The following is an 18421-nucleotide window of genomic DNA, read 5'->3' on the forward strand; positions in this document are numbered from 1 at the left end:
CCACACGGACCCCGTGACGTCTGTGTGAACCTCAGCTGATCTCTCCTCGGTCTGAGCAGAGAGTGGCAGTGCGGGCACGGTCTGAGCAGGGAGTGGCAGTGCGGGCACAGAAGGCATGACCCTGGGCTTCACGCCTCCTTGGTGGTTGAAAGTCCTCGCTTATTTGATCTACAGACTTTCCATTCACTAGGGAAGGTTCATCAGTTCAAGTTTACAGGACAGTACCTCCCCCCACGCGCACACTCCCAGGTGCTGTAAGCGAGCTCCATCCACTAGGCCCTCAACCTGTGTGTGGCTCACACTAGTTCCTGGGGCAGGCTCCAGTTCTTCCATCTAAAACCTGTGTCTCTGGGCTTGACGGTGGCTGAGTCAATGCGGTTTCCCTGTGCCTGGTGCAGACCTAGGGCAGGACACGGTAGCCTGGGGAGGGTTTTAAGAGCAGGCAGACCTGAAAGCCAGAGTTCTCTGCAGGGAAAAGCAAAGCAACGCGCAAAGCCAGCCCGGGAACAAAGCCTAGCATCTTCAGAGTGCGCTTGCTGTCTCTGCTGTCTCGCGGTGCGTAATTTCCAAATTCTAAAAACTACTCAGCCAAGCCGTGCTTTTTAATGAAGCTTCTCTAGTCTAGCAGCTTGTTCCCAAGCACAGTCGGCTCTCATCTCTTTAACTCCGAGGTGACTCTGGAGCCCCTGTGAGGTCAAGGTCAGGCGCTGAGACCCGAGCCCAGCACTCTCGTGGTCCACGATGCTGAAGGGGGTTGGCCAAGCCCAGAAGGCCCCGTCACGCTTCGATGTCTCCCTGGAAGAGCCGTGCGGGCTGCCCGGTGGGCCATGCATCTGCAGGGAGAGATCCCGCAGCTCCTCATTTAGCCCCAGGTGTGAAAGGAGGGCCCCAGTCGCCTTTCCCCCACAATAAAATGCTCAGGAAGGAAACCTACATTTTCTGAAGCCCCTTACCCTCCCAACCCCCTCTCACCTGTTCCACCATGAAAGCTTTATTGTTTCCAAATCAAAACAGTATCAAAATCCAGTAAAAAGGTAACAACTAGAAAAGCAAAGGCCCACTCCTATGGCCTTTCCAGTCCCACTCACCAGGGTTTTCTTTTTGCTTTTCTTTTTTTTTTTTTTCTTTTTTTGTGGGGCAGGGCGGGGGGAGTATGTTGGGTCTTCATTGCTGCATGCAGGCTTTCTCTAGTTGTGCGAGCAGAGGCTACTCTTCGTTGCAGTGTGAGGGCTTCTCTTGTTGTGGAGAACAGGCTCTAGGCACACAGGCTCAGTAGTTGTGGCGCACGGGCTTAGTTGCTCCCCGGCATGTGGGATCTTCCCGAACCAGGGAACGAACCCATGTGTCCTGCATTGGCAGGCCGAGTCTTAACCATTGCGCCACGAAGGAAGTCCTCGCCAGGGTTTTCTATACAATACGGATTTAAATTTTATGTATGTACGTGGAAGAGAAATTTAAATCCACATTATATGCTTTATATAGTACTACAGACGTGTATATGTATAATGTATGTGATAGGACTTATGTTATATTATTATATATTGCTTATGGTTTTATTATAATGTATTTTAGTATATATTAAAATATATTACATATTTTAAAACTTTTCTTCCAGTGTGTATGTTCTGCAGCTTGTTTTCTCTTTTTTGACTTGACAAACTTCTTTGTCGGTTCACACAGCCGTGCCTCTTTCTGGGTGTCGTGGTGTCACTAGTGTCACCCGCACCACGGCCAAGCGTCCGTGCTGAGATGGGGCGCCGTTGTTGGTCGGGTCTTGCCCGTGGTTTCCTTGACGATAAATATCCAGGTTGTCTCCAACTTGGGGTTTTGGGGATTTTTTTGGGGGGGGTTTTTTGTATTTGGTGAGGGGGGATGGGTAGTTGCTGTTACAAATATTTTTAAGACAAGCATTTTCTACATTTATTCCTAAGCACTTTGAAAGTAATTCTGTCGGATAAATTTGTGGAAGTCGCTCTTCAAAAAAACAGGTGAATTTTACTCTTTGGTAGAAACTCCGTGTTTACCTTGCAAAGGTTATGCCAGCTTAGGCTCCCACCTGCGACTGCAGTGTCCAGCCTTGGCCAAACCCACATGCAACTGGTTACTTTACGTCTTGCTAATTCGTGAGGCAAAGTGTTACCCTGGTGAAATGTGTACATGTCCCCATTCGAGGGACTGAGCGCCCTCTCTGGTGGGAAAGCAGTTGGTATCTGCATTCTCCAGTTTTCTCCTGGGCATCTTCCTTTTTTCTCATTGATCTCTCTGCATGGTAGAGAGTTTGGCCCTTTGTCTGTTATATAAGATGCAAATATTTTCTCTCCGCCAATCTTTTATCCTTTTGTTTCCCTTAATGATACGCTTGAAATGGGACCCATCTCGACAGCAGTCAAGCTTTTGAACAGATGGACAGAGCTTCGTGGGGTCAGGACTGAAGGGCTCCCTGCGGGAGCTTCCCCAGGAGCAGAGCACCCTGCGTGCTGCCCTGGAGCTCCGCGGGCATGGGCGGGGGAACAGGAGAATCATCCATGCCTGGGGCTGCGTCCCTGTGCCCGCTTCCTGCGAATCCGAGAGACTCAGAGTGTGGCCTCCTGTGCCCTGACCCAGGAGTGGCAGCTCCCCGAGGTTGCTGGGGGCTCCGGGCTCCGTCTGGAGTGAGCAGGGCACAGGGCTGCAGCTCAGGAGTCATAGTGATGGATTATCCTTGAGTTTTTGTCCTGGGTATCGTTGCCCAGTATCTAAGCACTGGAGCCACCCAGAGTAAAGTGTGGTTTCACGTGGTTCCGCCTCTCTCATCTCCGCTTCACCTCCTTCCCCAGCACACACACCACACACACACACCACACACACACCACACACACATACCACACACACACACACACCGCACCACACAGACACACACCGCACCACACACACACACCACACCACACACACACCACACACACACACCACACACACACACACACACACACCACACCACACACACACACACACACCACACACACACACACCGCACCACACACACACACACCGCACACACACCACACCACACACACCACACCACACACACACCACACCACGCCCACACCACACACACCACACCACACACACACCACACCACGCCCACACCACACACACACACCACACCACACCACACACACCACACCACACACACACCACACCACACACACACCACACCACGCCCACACCACACACACCACACCACACCACACACACCACACAAACACACCACACACACCACACACCACACACACACCACACACACCACACACCACACCACACCACACACACACACACACACACACCACACACACACACCACACACACACACCACACACACACACCACACCACACCACACACACCACACCACACCGCACACACCACACACACACCACACACACACACACACACTGCACCACACACACCACACCACACACACACACCACACACACACACCACACACACACACACACACACACACCGCACCACACACACCACACACACACACACACACACTGCACCACACACACACCACACACACACACCACACACACAACACACCACACACACACAACACACCACACACACACAACACACCACACACGCACCACACACACACCACACCACACCCACACCACACACACACACCACACACACACCACACACACCACACCACACCACACACACACCACACCACACACACCACACCACACCCACACCACACACACACACACACACACACACACACCGCACCACACACACACACCCCCCACACGCGCACCACACACACCGCACGCATCACAAGGCTGGCTCTCTGGTTGTCACCCGCAGACTCACCTGGCGTCCCCCCGAGCGCCAACGCGCATCACCTGTTCAGAGGATTCAGTTTTGTGGCCTCCAGCCTGGTCCAGGAGCCCTCGCAGCAAGATGTGCACAAAGCCACCGTGAACCCCATCGTGCAGGTAACCCCTGTCCTCCCGGTGGCCCCCCAGCGTGCGGGGGGTCCTGTGGAGCCCGGCTCCGCTCGCCCCCAGCAGGAGGGGCCCGGGGACTGCGAGCGTCTGTGCTGCGTGGGGTGCCCGTCCTTCACGAACTCCCCGCCCTGGGGCCACGGAGCATCTGCCACGGCGCCCTGAGCCACACTTCACATCCACCCTGAGACGGAAAGAGTCCTGAGAAGGATGTCACCGTGGTGTGTCTGTGGCCCGGGCGCCCGCAGGGTCACACGTGGGGGTCTCTGCTTTGCGGAGTCCGGCCAGCACCACGAGAGCGCGGGCTGGGTTTGTGGGCGCCAGTTCCCATCGTGAAATGTAGTCTTCGGGAGGTCGGGGAAGGTGCTGTTTTTATGAGTTTTCCACCGTATGAATGTGAGCACATGTAGCAACTCTCAGCCGGGATCGTGACTGCATTTCTCTAGGACCCGAGTCAGGGTGCGTGGATGGCACTGGCCTTCACATTTCTCTCCCCGAGGCCCTTTGGGGAAACACAGCTTGTCTAAAGCGGTCATGTGCCGCGGCGGTGTCCACCCCTAGGGGGACTTTGTCTACACCCGAGTCAGTAGGTGAGGATGGTGAGGGCGTCAGGCGGTCAGATTTCCAGTCGGATGTTGGCATCCAGACACCGCTCTGGACGCCAGCGTCAGAGCCGCGCCGTGTGTCTCAGGGGCGTCTGACCTCTCCTGCCCGGATCCACACCGACACAGGGTGCTGTGGTGTCGGAGCATGGTCCTGACCCGAGAGATGGGGAAGCTGGGTTGAGATCTGGAACCATCGCCCACTAGCTCCATGACCATGGTCCAAGGACACCACTGCCTCCTGGGCTCCCCGTGTCCCCACGTGCAAGGGCTGGAGCTCCTTTGCACCCACGTTCAGTGCCCTGACCGCGCGCTCCGCCTGCTCTCTCTGCAGCAGCTACACGGGAACAACATCCACTTCACCGACGGCTATGAGATCAAGGAGGACATCGGGGTGGGCTCCTACTCCGTGTGCAAGCGCTGTGTGCACAAAGCCACGGACGCCGAGTACGCCGTGAAGGTAAGAGCAGAGCGCTGGGCGGACACGCCTGTAGCTGCCCGGGTGCCGGGCCCCAGCGGGCACGTCCAGCCTCGCCAACACCCTCTCACTCGGCCTTTTCCAAGCTCTGATACGGGGCAGTTCCGTTTGCTTTGATATTAGGTTATCTGTTACAAAAACTACTTTGCATGTCACGAAAATGTTGCCCTGCAGCCAATGTGTAGGTAATGACCAACTTTAGTAACTTTCTACATAAAACGCACTGGAACAAAAGCTCCGGGCACACAGTGTTTTGGAAAATATAGAGCTGGCGCCAGGCAGAGCCTTTGGGGAAGGAGGGAGGAAGGAGGAAAGGAGAAGGGGGAAGAAAGCAACAGTCACCAAAAATTATATCAAAGGAATAAACAGAAGCAAGTATTTTGTAATATTTGCAGAACCTTAAGCAGAGAGCTGGTAGTTTTACCCTCAGTCATCAAGAACAGAAAACAGTAAACAATTATCTGCAGCCCAGTTTGGCACTCTCTCCATCCTGCCTTTGGCTTCTGTAATTGTGGCTAAATTAAATATTTGATCTGGAAATTCAAAACACCAGTTTCTTGCATTTTCTGCTTGGTAAAATGTGCATGAAAGCTAACGCGTTCAGCTAAAGTCGTAATCTAATATTTGTAAAAAAGCAGAAATGGTACATTCTCCCTCCGAGAGAGTGAGAGCTGGTCTGTCCACCACTTGCCCGCTCAGCTAACCTGGAGGCGCTGGAGGACCCAGGTCTGGCCGGCGGAGCCATGGTGACCAGACCATCCTGGCTTCTCCCAAACTCGTCTGGATCACATAACACTGCCCTGCTCTTCAGAGAACAGGGGACGAGGGAGGCTGTCCAGCAGGCAGCCATGTGAGAGAAGTCATGCTGTCCATTGTGATTTTCCTGAGCTCTGAGAAAATTGTTCAAAACAGTGGCTGTGATGCGACGGCCTCGTTCCGCCTCACCCACGGCTCCACGGCCGCTGCGTGAAAACAGATACATCTTCTTGTCCCCTGGGACGTCTGCCCAGGGAGGAAAAGCTCGGCCCTGTCAAAACAGACACCAGCCCCCAAAACACAGGCTCCTTGGTTTAGTTTGGGTTGAGAATTTATGGCTTTTTGACAAAATTTTCTTGAATTCCTCAGACAAAGCAGGATGCTTACTTTGGAGGAGGACTTGGCTGTGAGTTCCGTGGGCCCGTGGTCCTCAGCCTGCCCAGGGTCTTACACACATGGAGGAACGATTGTTGGAGGGAAACATCGCAGGACTCTAGGTTCCTGGGAGGGGGGTTGAGACTGCAGAAGGGCCACCAGTATGCGGGTCTGGTGTGTTTCGGGATTTGCATGGTTGGGGAGTTTTATCTTCCCTCATCCTTGGGAGAGTTTCGGGGGGAACTTGGAAGGTGCTCCTTCCACGTCCAGACGAGCTGATGGTGGAGAGGAGACCCGAGTCCTGCCTCAGACGAGAGAATTTCGTTTTCACTTTAAATATATTTCATAAGCGTCTATGGGCTTCTTAGGATTCTTTCTGCGTGGGTCATTCCTCGCAGAATTTCTTTAGAAGTCTGTCGGGTGACCAGCAGCAGTCCTGGAAACAATCGCGGCTTCCACTGAGTGCAAAGAAGTGCCTCTATTGCTTGGCGAGCTCGCGGCCCTGGTGCCCTTCTAGAAAACAGCCTGATGCTGGGAGGTTTCTGAAAATAATCCCCACTGACAAAGGCAACGGTGTCTTTCCCCTGACGCCCGCACCTCCAGCTCTCACAAAAAGACCCCATCTGAATTCAGCTCTGTCAACAAGTGGCTTGCAACTCGGTCCCCAAAGATCAGACCCCACGATGAGCATTTCTGGGGAATTTCAGCCCCGGCCTCTCGGGCAACGAAGCCGGGCACTGTGGCTGCGGCTGGTGGTGGAGGAAAGAGCGAGGTGTCCTGTTTCTGTTTTACACGCCTTGAAGGTCCCTGGACAAATTGGGCAGGTGGACGTCACAGGGGTCTCCCTCATCCTCTCTGAGACTCCAGTGGGTCATAATTCACTGCCTGGAAGATGCTGGAATCACCCAAGGAAGGAGGAGTGACTTTCCAGTGAGATGAGGCCCCAGGACCTGGGCTGTTTCGGGGCATGTGTAAGCCACCTGCTGCAGGTTGGTTCACCCACTCAAGGGCAGATTTCCTTCCAGGATGAAAGTGCTGGTGGGAGTCCCGTGGCAAAGAGCATTTGGGAGGAGCCTGTTTGCTACCAACACTGCTGTAACCCTCCTCGGGTCAGTACTCTGTCCTCTCTCCAGCATTCTCCACACAGAACGTAACTGAAATGCGTTTTGGCTTTTTTCCACTCCGCTGACTTGAGGGCAGCAGGCCCCCGCTTACTGATGGAGGAACTAAGAAACTGCACAGCTAGGAGTGTTCTCGACTGTAACACGGAGCCAGTAGGACCATTCAGTGACTCGGCTGCAGGTGGATCTCAGCTCCGCAAACACCCTGTTGGGATGCAGCCATTAGCGTTTAGCGTCACCTCTCTGGGCCACCAGTTTGCAAGTCCAGCTCTGCGAATCCTTGGTTGGGAAACAGTGTCTGTTTCATTTTGAGAGAGAGTCCGGTCGGGGCCTCCATCCAGCTACGGGGAGGCTTCAGGAACTCGCCACCGCGTGCAGAGCGGCAGGAAGAGAGCGCAGTCCCCAGGGGACAGGAGGACTGTGGCCCGAGTATACGGGCTTTGCCTGAGGCCGTCGTATCGGAGTGATTTTGCCCCCCAGGGACACTGGTGGCTGGTTGTCCCACCCCGGGCGGGAGTCACTCCTGACGCACGGTGTACAGAGGCCAGGGGGCAGCCCTGCATCCTGCACAGGAAGGCCCCTCCCCCACGCCCCAGAGACTCCCCCACCCCAGATGTCAGGAGTGCCGAGCTGGGGAACCGCAGCCTAAAACCTAAAGATGTAGGGGCACCTCGTAGATGAGTTCCCGCGGCTGGTACCCGGAGATGAGGTGGGGCTGCCCCTCTCTGCTGAGCCTCTGCTTACTGCTTCGGTAGCAGGACGGCAGTAGACCAAGAACACAGCGGCCCCCGCCCTCCGTGCAGGGGCAGGGCAGCCCCTCGCGGTGACGGAGCAGGAGCCCAAGTGCAGTCCTCCTGAGAGGACGGCGGGGCCAGCCCTTCACCGTCAGCCTCCGAGCGCAGAGTATGGGATACAGCAGGTCTCACATTCTTGGAAGTATCATTGTGCGTTGTTTTAAGTTCATGTCTGCCTTATAAGTACCTAATTTTGCGCTTTAATTACTTTGTCATCATACTAACTGCGTTTAAGTTAAACTTAACCAATATACTTAAACCAGCCTACCCAAGTATATTCCCAGGCACCAGGATTGCCGGTTTTGCATCTGCTCTCAGCTGCCTTTTCATACACAGGCTCTAAACGAGTGAGGCCAGTTCCAGTGACCACTTAACCGAACCTTGAGGGCCGTGCCCGCCTGGGATAGCGACTCGGCAAGTGTGGGTTCACTCAGAGTCTGGGCGCCTAGGCTTGGCCCCTGCCTCCCACTGGGCAGATACACCAGGTTGCCCGGAGCCTCCACCAGGAGAGCCTGGCCTCAGAGGACAGGGTGCTGACCCCTCCTCCACCTGCTGGGGTGTCCTCCCTGTGCACCTGCCGCGGGCTAGGATGGCTGAATAAGAAGAGCCGTGACGTTCTCTCAGACACGTCGCAGTGAACAGACGTGCCCTGCTTTCTAAGATCTCGGAGCTATTTCCATGGGACAAAACAGCTCAGGAGTCTGATGTGAACTCAAGTCCGTCTTTGTCTTCGTAGCCAGCCCCAGAGTCTATGGTAGGAGGTGAAATTTTATAGGACTTTGAAATCAGCGTGACATAAAACTGCATAGATGCCAAGGCATTAATGCACCTTTCATTTAAAATAAGATTGAGGGGACTTCCCTGGTGGTGCAGTAGTTGAAAATCCGCCTGCCAATGCAGGGGACACAGGTTCGATCCCTAGTCCGGGAAGATCCCACAAGCCCGTGCACCACAGCTACTGAGCCTGCGATCTAGAACCCGAGAGCCACGACTATTGAGCCCAGGCGCCGCAGCTACTGAAGCCTGCACGCCTAGAGCCCGTGCTCTGCAACAAGAGAAGCCACCGCAGTGAGAAGCCCACGCACCACAACAAAGAGTAACCCCTGCTCGCCACAACTAGAGAAAGCCCACATGCAGCAAAAAAAGACCCAACGCAGCCAATAAATAAATAAATAGATAAATGTATTTTAAAATAAATTAAATAAAGTAAGATTGAAATGGAATCAATGATGAACTGCAGAAGGTAACTGGGACTGAGTAGGATTCATAGCGCAAGGGTGTATTTAGAAGGAAAAGATCATTAATATTCTTATTTCGTGAAGGGTTCTGTATTCACTGTACACAAATTGCACGAGGTTTCGTTTTTATTTCAGTTTTAGGTCTTTGTGGCGTGACATGATGGGGTGCATATTCTGGACGGTGCCCATCTGTGCAAACCCCTCCAGTGGTTTCTGTCCCACTCACGTGGAACCCAGGTCCTTGCAGAGGCCAGCAGGGCCCCACAGCCCAGGTCCCGGAGCTCCTCCAGCCTGTTCTCTGTCCCCAGCCCAGTCCCACGAGGGGGACACTCTTTGCTGAGCCCAGAAGTTTCCTCCCTGGGCTGGGCGCCAGTCTCCCCGACCACGATGTGGTCGTCTCCTGTCCCCCAGCCTCCTCGCCTGCAGGGCCTTCTTTAGGGCTCCTGTAACCCCGACAAGCTTCGCAGCTCATGTCCTGTCTCCACACCCTGGTTCTGGTGTCAAGGATAAATATTATTTAAGAGAGAACAAGTTCAGGAATTCGCTGGTGGTCCAGTGGTTAGGACTCCGCGCTTTCACTGCCAGGACCTGGGTTCAATCCCTAGTTGAGGAACTAAGATCCCACAAGCTCTGTGGCTCGACCAAAGAGAGAGAGAGAGAGAGAGAGAATATCAATCGGGAGCTTTTCTTCAAATTTGACTTCGCCTCATCCCTTTCTTTGGCTTGTTTATCACCAGGGTGGGCAGTGCGACTGCTCCGTAGAGCGTTTCTTGTCTCTAGAAAGCGGTTCATTCTGCGTGGACTCCCTGGCTCAGTAACCACTTACTTTTATTCATTTTTACAGTTTTTTTATTAACACTTTTTCTGCGGCACCGTGCTAGGTTCCAGGCAAAAACAAACCTGATCTCAGGGACCTTACAGTCCAGCCATATAGGGATTTTACCAATCACAGAACCAGAAGCCTTAACAAAAAGGGGATATCGCTGCAGAATCAGAAACTAAGGGAGCTTTTCTGTAGGCCTTTCCTGTTGGCCTGTTTTATCTTCCAACATACAGACACAGGCGCCTCTTCACTCAAAGCTCCGCTTGTACGGTTCCCCCTTGTTTGTCTGAGGGACTCACGCAGGGATGGGTGGACGCCACCAGCCGTGGCCACAGTTTCCTGGAGGGAGGCACAGCTGCGTGTCCTTTCAGGAGTGGATTTTTATTTTATTAAAATAGCAATAGAATCAGGTAAAAATAAAGGGAGATCCTTGAAACTGTGCAAGAGTCTGTGTCACCCAGTTCGTGATTCTGGTGAAGCATGGCCGGCACACTCAGGGCTGAAGCTGGGCAGACTGTCTCCAGAAGGAGCCCAATTTGCATTCACAACAGACCGTTGACAATTACATCTCATTTCTGGGCTCATTTTCATCCTGTGTATGTAATTTGTCAACCAGAAAAGCAATGGAATTAAGACAGATGCCTGACGTGAACAGAGCTTATTTTTAGAAGGAAAACTGATTGGCGTGGAAATTTTAATTTTTTCCAGCAGGAAAACTCGGAGTCCTTTCTCTGTGTCATTTGTTTCAATTAATTGAACAGGAGAAGGTATCTGTTAAATTTTACAAGGGATTCCATGCTCTACTAACTCTCATTTCAAATATGATATTGATCCTCTCGACAAGTCAGTGGAACCACCCCACCTCGGGAGGGTGTTTGGCAAGCCTGTGAGTTCACCCAGCCTCTTGTTCACCTCAAAGCCCCACGTTATTCAGCATCCAGGAGGGCAGCCTGTGCTGGAGAGAGAAGAGGAGCAGGAAGCTGGGGAGGTGCAGAGACCAAGAGGCAGAGGAGAAAGGCTGTGGGTGGTGGTGAAGTCTGGACCAGTCCTGCCCCTGCCTTCAGCCACCAGGAATTAGGATGTACTGATACCCGCCTGTAGGCTTCACCTGCTACGGAGAATCATGTTGTCTGCCATCCTTTGCTGGGGCCGGACTTGCTTCTCAGGCTGTGGAAATACACAGCTCGTCACACGGCAGCCCCGTGAGAGGCTTGCCAGCCTCTTTGGGTGCTGACCTCTGGGTGGCGTCCTGCCTCCGGTGAGGACAGCCCCGCGGGTCCTCTCTGCCGTGGTCCGTCAGCATCACGTGAGCATCCATGCGGGGAGAGGAGGCCTTGCTCGTGAACACACTTGCTGAGAATTCCTCCCTCAGCTTTGTTGCGGAAGGAAGATGACAAAACGATACTGTTCTCAAAATAAGGGACGTGACCGACCCGGGCTCGCCTGAACTGGAAGCCAGTCCCACAGCAGCACTCCCGCGACACTGGCCCCGTGCGGAAGAAAGTCCTTCCTGGAGGCTCCTGAACAGTGCACTCAGCCTCTCCCACCCCCCGCGCCCGGGCTCTGCCGTCCCCCGCAGACCTGAGCTTTGTGCTCAGGGCCAGTCATCACGCCTCACTGCTCTGTGTCTCTTCTTCCTTACCTTTCTCCAAAAAGAGTCCCAGGAAAGGCTTTGTGGATGAAAGCAGCCAGCCCTGGCTGACAACAGTCAGGATCAAAGGGCTGGGTCAGAACAGACCTTGCCGCTGCGTGTCGGTCCCGCGCCGCCCAGGTTAGAGGAAAGGCAGCGGCCAGCGGGGCAGGTGCGGGAGCCCGGGCTCCCCTCTGCTCCCCTGGGGACCTTCCTTCCAGGCAGGGACCCCTCCTGACCCCTGCCCACGAGGGACCCCATCACCGTGCCGTGCCTGCCCTCTGGCTTCCGGTCAGGTCCCCCGGGGGAGACACCACAGGAGGGAGGGGGACGGGAGGAGACTGGAGCCCCCAGCCCCCGTGGGTGCCCTGTCTGTGCAGCCGCCCCCTCTGGTCCCATAACTGCTCCCCCTCCCCCTGCCCTGGGCCATCGGCATAGAGAAAAGGCCTCCCCTCTTCTGTTCATCCTTCGTCCTATTCCATTGTGATTTATGCTAAAAATACATCTATCTCCTTTATCGTGAACTTCTATTTGAAAGAAAATGAATCTACTACTAGCTTTTTTTAAACCAGTAATGATTTTAACCTTCTCAAATTGCAGAGGGATCACAGCCTAGAAGGGTTGAGTGGCCCAGGGGGCAGCTGGGGCAGAGACAGTCCTAGAACCCTGTTGGCCAACGTACGATCCAAGCAGTGTGAGGACCGGCCCTGCAGCCAGCCACCTAGGCGTCCGCGTGTTAAGGCATCACCGCCACCACCCACGGACTGAGCCTTTAGAAAGTCTCCTCTAGGAGGATGCATTATGCGTCGGCTTATGTCAATAACAGAAGTAACCCTGGTGTTCTAGCTGGAACCTTAGTCACAAAAGGAAGAAAATGCTGTCTAGAAAGGAAGCTTGGGTCTCTGCTCGTTGAACAACGTGTGTCACGGGGCTCATGGTCCTGGGCGCCAGTGTCATCAGAGCCTGGGGGTGGGTTTAAAACCGAGACAGAGAGAAGCACAGGCACCACGACCGTCTTTCACCGCAGTGAAAGGGTGGCAGGAGGGGCGGGGCGGGCAGAGCTCCAGCACTGGTCTTGTGCTGCGAGCGTTGTGTCCATCTAAACAAGAGAGTGAGTTTCACGCAAAGCTCCACTTAGAGGCTTGGACGTGATTGAGTGAAGGCGTGTTTTCCTCACACTCCAGCAGTAAAATAACTGCACGTCCTCCACGCGGAGAATGTTCTGAAATTAGGTGAATCTAATGCACAAAAAACAATACTCCTGAGTGTTGTCTCCCATGCGCGTGCTGTGGACTTTGCATGAATGGGGTCCCCTCTCCAGCTAGCTCCAGCCCCATAAGAAGCAGGAGCAGGGCCACAGGAAGCCACCTGCAGAGGTATTAGCCTCTGTCCACCAACAGGTGACCCCCTGTATCAAAGTAGGCTTTCATTTGTGACAGCCTGTGGTTGGAAGCCATCTATTTTCACGGGGGAAAGGATTTTACCTGCCATCCTAAGATCTGGGCTGCACGTGCTGGGGGGAGGAGGAGAGAGAAGCCAGAAGGCGCACGCGTGCAGGTCACAGCTCAGCCTCAACACCACCCTGCCCGGTGCCTCTTGGGGAGAACCACGCTGGGTCTCACCTTGCTGCTGGGGTGTAGCCGCCAAAAAGGGCGAGAGACACAGGGCAGCTTGAGGCCTGCTTTGGACAGAGCAGAGGGCACAGGTCACCAACCCAGAGCCTGCCAAGTGGTTGAAAGCACCTTCGCTTTTGGGGGTGCCCGTGTGAGCTCCCCAAACCTTGCCTTTGTCATCCAACCCCGTCATGGCTTAAGATTAGCGTCTGGAGGCCGGTGCCCTCGTTTTTTAATGTCAGTCTTTTGCTCATTGGGAAAGAAAGGGTTGCCGTGAATTTCTAGGCGACTGTGGGTTGTCTTGGTTGAGCTTGAGCTGGAGGGGAGGAGGGACAGGAAGGGTCCCAGCCGCAGGCGTCAGCCGGAAGCCTCACGTCCGCGCTCTGTTTGTTGCAGATCATTGATAAGAGTAAAAGAGACCCCTCGGAAGAGATCGAGATCCTCCTGCGGTACGGCCAGCACCCCAACATCATCACCCTCAAAGACGTAAGTGTCTCTGTGCGGCGGCGGTGTCGCGCGTGCCTCGTGTTTCTTCGGCTGCATGGACAGCCACCATTGATCCGGTGCAAGCGTGCCGTGCGGTCCACCAGCTGTTCCTGGCGCTCAGGAGCTCGGAGCCAGGGGCGGCTGCTGCCCGGGCACCTCGGGGTCACCCAGCAGCTGGGTAGCCCGACTGCTGGGCCGTTTATGCACACCCCATGCCTCCCACATCACATAGCGTGACGTGCCGTACGAAAGAGGAGCGAGAACTGGTGTGGACTCTAAGCCAGGCGTGCTGTTTCTCGCAGGCGTAGGGAGCATGGAGCCAGTGAGATGGGGGCTCAGATCTGAGACTCTGGGTCCAGAGCCCCTTCCAGCTTCCTTCGCTTTCCCTGTGGAGTGAATCATGGTCCTTGTTCCTGGCAGAGGGGACGGGAGCAGGGACAGCCACACGGAGCCAGTGGGAGGCACCTGGCGGCATCCGTAGGGTTGGGCCTCTGGGTCTGGCGGGGAGCGAGCCTTGTCTTCCTCTCCACCTTTGCTCTCCGACTCCAGAGCGATCCCAGCATTGTGAACCCGAATCTCAAGATACTGGGCCTCCTCAATTCCCTTCGGGCTCCGTAAATGTCTGGAGTAAGGGGCCCTCCAAATGCCAGCTCAGTCCTCAGGAAAGTGGGATGCAGGGCCTTGTGTGGACAAGGCTTCAGGTGAAGCCCAGCTTCATCCCCCTGGGTCAGTCCCTTCCCTGCACGAGGTCCGTCCTCTGGCCGTTTCCTTGGTCGTGTGTGTGTGAAGATCTGCTACAGAAACCAATGAATTTGAAAACTCTCTAAGAGCTCTGACTGGGCTTGGGCTGAGTGATGTCACGCTGGGCACGTTCTCAAAAGGAGAGCATTCGATCATAAACTCAGAAATAAACATGCCGAGATCAACTTTACATCGTTTATTGAGCCCAGAGCCAGGCGCATTATTTTAGTGATGTGTTCTGAGAATCACTGACTTATAAGCTAGAACGTCACCACATTAAGGTGCTTTGCTCCGTTTCCCTCTGTTTCGTGTCAGCTCTTGGGCAGCCCCCCTGCTGGGAGGTCTTGAGCTCCCAGCCTGACACATAGAGACCCAGAGCTTGTTTGGTTTGGTTTGCCTTTTAATTTTGCAAAGATTAGCGCTAGTATGACTGAAGCCTCCTCTATCTATTGCTTTTCTGAAATAAAAGCAAGTCAGCCCTCCTGCCTTCCCTCCTCCTGGACTTCCAGGGCTTGTGCCTCACACGGAGGGGCCCCAGGGTCAGGCTTCCCCCCACCCGCCCCGACCCCGGGCCTGCTGGGTCCAGGCCGGCCTGTCACCCTGTGTGTTGAGGATTGAAAAGCTCGGCCCTGGAGAACGCTGCCCCCTGGGGCTGGGCCAGCACCACCTGTCAGTCTCTGCACATCGCTTTCCCGGAGGCGGGGCCGCACCCGGGTCACTACAGCGAATCCATCCCCGCAGCTCTCGCCCTGCCGACCCATGCCCCGCCCGGCCGCAAATCATTAACGCTGTTTCCTCTCTCAGAGCTTTGTCTGGAGTGACTAGGAAAGTCTCACTCATTTTCTATAGAAGTCTTGTGTTTACTCCCAGGCGAGCCCTGAGACCCCAGGCTCTACTCCCTGATGTGCCCCCTGCCCCTCCCGGGGAGGCCCCTCTTTCCCAGTGGCCACGGGCCCGCAAGGGTGACCGCATGGTCCCTGAGGCCTGCATGCTCTCCTGCCCGCCCGCAGGTGTATGACGACGGGAAGTTTGTGTACCTGGTGATGGAGCTGATGCGTGGCGGGGAGCTGCTGGACCGCATCCTGCGGCAGAGGTACTTCTCGGAGCGGGAGGCCAGCGACGTGCTGTGCACCATCACCAAGACCATGGACTACCTCCACTCCCAGGGGGTGAGGCCGTGCTCCCAGGGCAGCCCCTCAGGGCGGGGCCGGGAAGAGCGGGATACCGGGGTCGCTGAGGGTCCACGGGCTCAGAGCTGGGAACCCAGGCATCCTCATCTTCCTCCCGAACCACAGCCGTCCCCCTTGGGTCTATAATTTCAGACACACACGGTGTGTGTCCAGGAACTCGGTAAAGAAATTAATTCACCAGGACCAGTGATAGCAAAAACCTACTTTGGGCTTGATAAAGGGGTACATTGGAATGTTCATCACTTGCCCTATATTTTTTTTTAAACAATTTTCTTTTTTTTTGTATAAACACTTTATTTATTTTGGCCTTGCCACGTGGCATGTGGGATCTCAGTTTCCCAACCAGGGATCAAACCCGTGCCCCCCGCAGTGGAAGCGCGGAGTCGTAACCACTGGACCTCCGGGGAGGTCCCACTTGCCCTGTTGAAAGTTGAGTTCCTCCACCAACGCCAAGGAATAGGGTGATAAAGTGACAGTGACCTCTGAGGCTCAGTCCTCACCAGGGTCCAGGTTAGGGTTATGCTGCTCTAAGCTCTTCATTTGGGCAGTTCGAGACCTTAGATCACACCCATCTCACAGATGAGGAGACCAGAGCACAGAAGGGTTTGGGCGAGTGAGTATCTTCTGAACGGGGCATCCCCCCAGGACCGCACGGTGGTCACTGGTGGTCTGGGAACAGTACGCACTTCCCAGGACAGTCAGCCTCTAGAAGCAGCCCTTCGGACGATGGTTTAGCAGATTGGCTTCTCTTGCACGAGGGGAGCCACAGAACCGGAACCACAGTCTTTTGTTTCCCGGCCATCGGAGCCTCTGTAAGCCCAGCCGGCTGCCGGCCGTGGCCCTTTAATCCCCCTCCCCGGTCCGCTCCCTGGGTGTTAGCAGGACAGTGGGGACACGTGGGCCCCAAGCTGTGTGCTGGCACGCCAGGCGTTCCTACAATCGGCCTCTGTCCCCTTCAGAAGAAGCCGCTTTGTGCCCTAAATAGCTAAACGGCCGCTGTGCTTTGAGGCGTCGCTGGCCACGTCCTTGGTGCCGGGAGCGCGCTGCAGCTCCCTCGGCACAGATGCAGCTCTCGGGTTTCCGTCCGCTGGCCGTGTGCCCGTGACTGCATCCCCCCTGGGGTCCCCGACACCTGCCCGCTGGGACGTGGCGTCACACGGCAGACGCTTATCTTTAGAAATCTTCCATCCACGCGTCCCTCTGTGTGATGACCCCAGCGGGCCTCCCTGATCTTGGACGTGTGCTTACGTGTTTATTCATCCAAATACTCACCGCCCGAGGGGCTTAGGCGGGGTCCTCAATTTTGAGTGTCAGTGTGAGAGAAAGAGGGGGGAGGATCCACGGAGATGAGAGCATCCCAGCCGATCGCTTCCTGCCGCAGGACCTGCCCGGAATAAACGACTCCAAATAAACTCTGATCTCCAGAGTGCAGCAGCCCCGCTGCATCCTGGGCCCCAAGTGAGGCGTGACTCCCCCCGACCCTGCAGGTGGTCCATCGGGACCTGAAACCAAGCAACATCCTGTATGTGGACGAGTCTGGAAACCCCGCATCCATCCGCATCGCTGACTTCGGGTTTGCCAAGCAGCTGCGAGCGGAGAACGGGCTGCTGATGACTCCCTGCTACACGGCCAACTTCGTCGCCCCGGAGGTGAGGGCACCGCCGCACCCGCGGGGAGACGGCCCTCTCCGAATTCGGAGGCGCTGCGTCGTTTGGTATATTGGAGTCGGCAGTAACACTGGAGGGTAGAAATGAGGAGCCTCGGTCTCTTTTTGCTCAGACACAGTTATTTTGTCATTTTATTTCCTATGTGTAAGATTCGTAATGGTGAGGTTTGCGTGTAGAATGGTCATCGTGCGGTAGACAAGTTCAATCACATCCGCCTATTTGTCAGGAGTGAGAAAGAATACGTCCGTCTCTCCTACGGCCGGGAAGGGAGCCCGTGGATCAGACATCTACCCACAGCTGCACCGGGAGAGGGTGCGCGTGGCTTCCTTGGGGCCAGAGTTCTTGCTCCAGGTTGTTTTCCACAGCAGAAGCGAGGCAGGGGCTACGGCGTTGAATGGTAGGGTTCCGCGAGGTCTGCGGGTGAGAACGCACGTGGATCCTGAGGGCCCTCCCTCCTGCCCCCCCCTTCTCAGGGCATCAGAGACCTCGGCAGCGCATCTCGTGTGTACGTTTCCGCCTTTTCCGGCTCCAGGGATCGTTTCCATAGGTCCTGAGGTCACTGGTGTGTTTGTGAAGACAAATCCAGTTTCTTGCTTTTTATCAATAGAAAAGCAACCAAAATGGAGACGCTGGTGAGGGCAGGACTGGAAACAGAAAAGGCTGATTTTGCTGATGGGGGGAGTGGGAGTCGGGGTCAGGAATGAAAACACGTTAGGTTCTGCGTGAATCCTTCTGGTGGTGGGTGAAGCTGCCCCAGGGTGCCCCTGGTAGGTGCAGTGACAGGTACACAGAGTCCTGAGAGCATGCTGGCACCTAGTGGCTGGTCTGTGAGCTGTCTGAGAGGTGACCCAGGCGGGGTCCACAAGGTGTTACCGGCCAGTGGTCCACGAGGAAGATGTCCGCGTGCCTGCCGGGAT

At 55.1% G+C, this 18421-nt stretch overlaps 1 protein-coding gene across 2 annotated transcripts in view; it reads left to right on the top strand.

Annotated features, from left to right (window-relative positions):
* RPS6KA2 (ribosomal protein S6 kinase A2) overlaps positions 1 to 18421 on the top strand; it is a 212553-nt gene that overhangs the window by 185698 nt on the left and 8434 nt on the right. For both annotated transcript variants that reach the window (XM_057739541.1, XM_057739540.1), the window contains exons 13-17: positions 3851 to 3981; positions 4927 to 5052; positions 13817 to 13906; positions 15658 to 15816; positions 17325 to 17486. In XM_057739541.1, coding sequence (XP_057595524.1) covers positions 3851 to 3981; positions 4927 to 5052; positions 13817 to 13906; positions 15658 to 15816; positions 17325 to 17486 — 668 coding nt within the window. The remainder of the gene's footprint in view (positions 1 to 3850; positions 3982 to 4926; positions 5053 to 13816; positions 13907 to 15657; positions 15817 to 17324; positions 17487 to 18421) is intronic.

The sequence above is a fragment of the Hippopotamus amphibius genome, chromosome 6, assembly GCF_030028045.1.
Source record: "Hippopotamus amphibius kiboko isolate mHipAmp2 chromosome 6, mHipAmp2.hap2, whole genome shotgun sequence".
NCBI lineage: Eukaryota > Metazoa > Chordata > Mammalia > Artiodactyla > Hippopotamidae > Hippopotamus > Hippopotamus amphibius.